A 3554-nucleotide genomic window follows, 5' to 3' on the forward strand; every position below is an offset into this window, starting at 1 on the left:
GAGAGAGAGAGAGAGCGAGAGTGTTGCTGTGAAAAAAAAATATTGCACTTCTCTATGCACCTGTGGGCTGTGTTGCGAAAAAGCTTTGAGAAATGAAGATGCGAGTTTGTGAGTTTTTATAAATGCAGAGACAAAACCAAACCAATAACGTTTTAAATCATCCACAAGGGCTCATAATACTTTTGGGGCTCCATCGACACTCACCTCTGTGTGTGAATAACAGCCGCGCTAACTAAAGTAACTGGGTCACCCAAATGTTTAAGGGGAGGGTGATTCCCTCAGTGCAATACTGTGCGAGGTGAAACATTCACTGAGTTGATATTCTTGCACACACAACAGTGGCCACTGGACGCCCTGTTATATTGGACAGTAATGTCCAATCCCAGCGTGTTTTAATGGATGTCAGACTTGTTGCTAAACAGTGCTAGAGCAAAGATACACTCACGCTTTCCAAAAGGAGACCTACCCAGTGTGTGGTCGGAAAAAGACAGAAACATGTTGGTGTGCATGTTAACCAGAAACGACAGGGACTCAGAGAGGATGTTGAAACTGTCCCTGCAAGACACTTGGCAGAAAAATCTGATGCATTCGCTGGCAGCCCTCTGACAATAGAATACATCGAGCATGAAGAACAGCCAATGCAGAGGTATACGGATTCCTTACCTCACCCTCCCAAGACAATTTGGGTACAGAGGATGCTAAGTGAAACACAGGATAACTCCAGTTACCGTATTTATTTGTGTTTTATTCCAGAAACAATTTTCAAAGGAAATTCTATATATAGCTCGACGGTTTTAGATGAAAAGCACCCAGCTTGTACATTCACTACTTCCAGCTCAGCTGAGATGATTCTTGGTGTCCGATTTACTAAGATGTCATTTAAGGTATGCACCCAAGATTTGCTTTTTGTTAGCAGCAGGCCGCCCTATAAATTGGGCATATGTGTGTGTGTGTGTGTGTGTGGTGTGTGTGTGTGTGTGTGTGTGTGTGTGTGTGTGTGTGTGTGTGTGTGTGTGTGTGTACATATCTAATGTTTCAAGACAGAAGAAACGCCTGACCTATCCCGTATCTGCTCGGTCAGACTCACACGAACAGTGACAGATACTAACATAATCCTTTCATTTTCTCCTGCCGGTCTCTCCGGAAAGCTCACAAAGTCGACCTAAGTGTCTTTAATTTCAGACACTTAATGAGATTTTTAATTGGTGACCTTTGGAGAATGGTTTCTTGCCACTACATCTGAGAGCACTAATGGGAGCCGAAAGAACATTCAATACTCCCATCAGGATCTTTCGTGATTGCTTTTCAAAGCGTTACAGTAAATCAAAAGCTCAACTGACCGCTTGCTCGATATGAGTGAAAGACAGAAATGGGCCAAGCTGACACACACGGTGATCTAAATGAGAACTCTTACCGTGGTGAGATATCACAGCCTTGCTGCATGAACGCCCCCAGGGAGAACCAAAGGGAGTTGAAGATGCCAAACTCATTTGTCTGCTCTGGACTTTGCTGGTTGGTGTTCGGTTGCGCCGTTGTTTGGCTCTGTTGCAATCCGTTGGAGGCCGCCGCTTGAGTCGGGCTCTGTGGCTCTCCTCCTTCCTCGTAGTCGTCTCCGTGCCACTCGTATGGGCTGAAGCGACTGACAAGGAACAGTACCACGCTGACGCCGATGTAGGCAAACACGATGCACATCCAGATCTCGTAAGCCAAAGGGTCGAGGAAGGAGAACACTCCAGGTTTGGATTTGGTGGGTTTCTTGATCATGATCGAGATACCCAGTGACATGAAGGGCTTGGAGAAGTCGATGACTTCCTCTCGGACGAGGGTGATGGTCAAGGGAGCCACGGCCACGTCTGCTTTCTGAGGAAAGAGGAAATGAAATGACGAGAAGATTCACAAGTGGCAGCAGAATTGCAGAAAACCGACTTTTCAAAGCACACCGCGAGTGGGCTTTTCATGCATTATTATGGGTGAAATGATTCTGATTGAAAATCTCTTATCAACTGTTTATAACAGCTTGTACAGGTTAGTTTCATTTCAATAAAATAATTTTTTTGGGTCACAAGCGCAAAACAAGGTAGAATTTTCATCAGCTTTTTTTTTGTTCCATTTCGAAATGGTTATAACTTTTGTCAGTTTCAAGTTATACAGTATCAATAACCATGATGGGGTTTTGTTTATTTAAGAGGAGGATATCCACAGTTTTGATGGTGAGTATTAAATTTCATTTCAACACAGGACACTAGCAACTCTTACCCCTACTGTCACTAGGAACAGATAAAATCCCATGCGAAGCCGTATACTCACCCCATACACAAGTTCTCCAACCATGCCATTCCACATTGTGGTGTCAGGATCTTTGGCTCCGTACTTGCCATCCGAAACAATCTTCAGTTTGTACTGGTAGCCGACATGTTTGGCTATCTCTGCAGCCAGTTCAACGATGTAGCCCTCGTACTTATCATTCCCAACAAGCTGCTCATGTTTCTTCTTAAGCATCACGTACGGTGATTCCTGATAAATATAGACCATAAAAAGCAATGAAATGATGGAATGACTGAAATGTGTATTTAAAAAAAAAAAAAAAAAAAAAACCTGCCCATCGAAAAAGTCTCTGTATACATGGCTATTGTTAGTGTAGTTTAGCTCTGTGTAGCGAGACAGTTCATTTAAGTGGAGACATGATTATGCTTCATATTAAAACATGAATTGACGAATTGATCATTAATTAATATTATTAATTGATATACAAATGTTTTGTTCGTAATTTCCTGTTTTCACTGTCTTTGTTATGGTATGACTGACTTTTACTCCGTGTCAGTACTTTGTACGCAGTGGTGGTTGTTTAAAGGTTTGATATAAATAAAGCTGAGTTCATTTGAAGCACAATAATACATCTGTGATCTTGCCGTATGGAAAGGCATATATAATGAGATGAAAATGCATTAGTCGCCCTGCACAAATTGGAAGCGACATTGATTAAATGAGATTACATCATGTTAATTGGGCTGTATCCTTGAAAGGGAAGGTGTGTAATTCAGATGCAAACATTTATGAGCGCAATGACACATGGACAAGGCGTGCGGTCGGTGAGAAAGCCGAGGAAGACAATATAGATGATCAGACTTGTACTTAAGAAACGGGTGAGTGAGAAAGCCGAGGAAGACAATATAGATCAGGGGTCCCCAACCTTTTTTGCCCCACGGACCGGTTTAAGTCAGACAATATTTTCAGGGACCGGCATTTAAGGTGTGGCGGATTAATACAACAAAATAATATCGTATGAGCTGCATGAAAACTGTGGTGTTTTCGAAATATAATAATAAACACAAGGAGCGTCTAATCTGGTCGCAACACTCTTATCGCTCTGGTAATGTTTAATGCCTTCAAAATACGATACAACGCAAATTCAAAGTGCATGAAAATGACGACTCACCACAGCCCCGAGCTTGATTTTCTGCAGTCAGACAGTCCCATCTCGGGGTAATAGGAGACAATGACACCTCAAGTGTGTGGTTTATGTCCAGTCTACTTCGTAATTTTGTTTTAGTCGC

General features: G+C 42.4%; 1 protein-coding gene across 5 annotated transcripts in view; it reads right to left on the minus strand.

The window, feature by feature from the left end:
• Positions 1-3554, minus strand: part of gria1a (glutamate receptor, ionotropic, AMPA 1a) — a 62256-nt gene that overhangs the window by 19807 nt on the left and 38895 nt on the right. For all 5 annotated transcript variants that reach the window (XM_019884242.1, XM_019884241.1, XM_019884244.1 and 2 more), the window contains exons 10-11: positions 2308-2514; positions 1415-1860 (exon numbers count right to left, since the gene is read on the minus strand). In XM_019884242.1, the coding sequence (XP_019739801.1) occupies positions 1415-1860; positions 2308-2514 (653 nt within the window). The remainder of the gene's footprint in view (positions 1-1414; positions 1861-2307; positions 2515-3554) is intronic.

This window comes from Hippocampus comes, unplaced genomic scaffold (genome assembly GCF_001891065.2).
Source record: "Hippocampus comes isolate QL1 unplaced genomic scaffold, H_comes_QL1_v1.1 scaffold156, whole genome shotgun sequence".
NCBI lineage: Eukaryota > Metazoa > Chordata > Actinopteri > Syngnathiformes > Syngnathidae > Hippocampus > Hippocampus comes.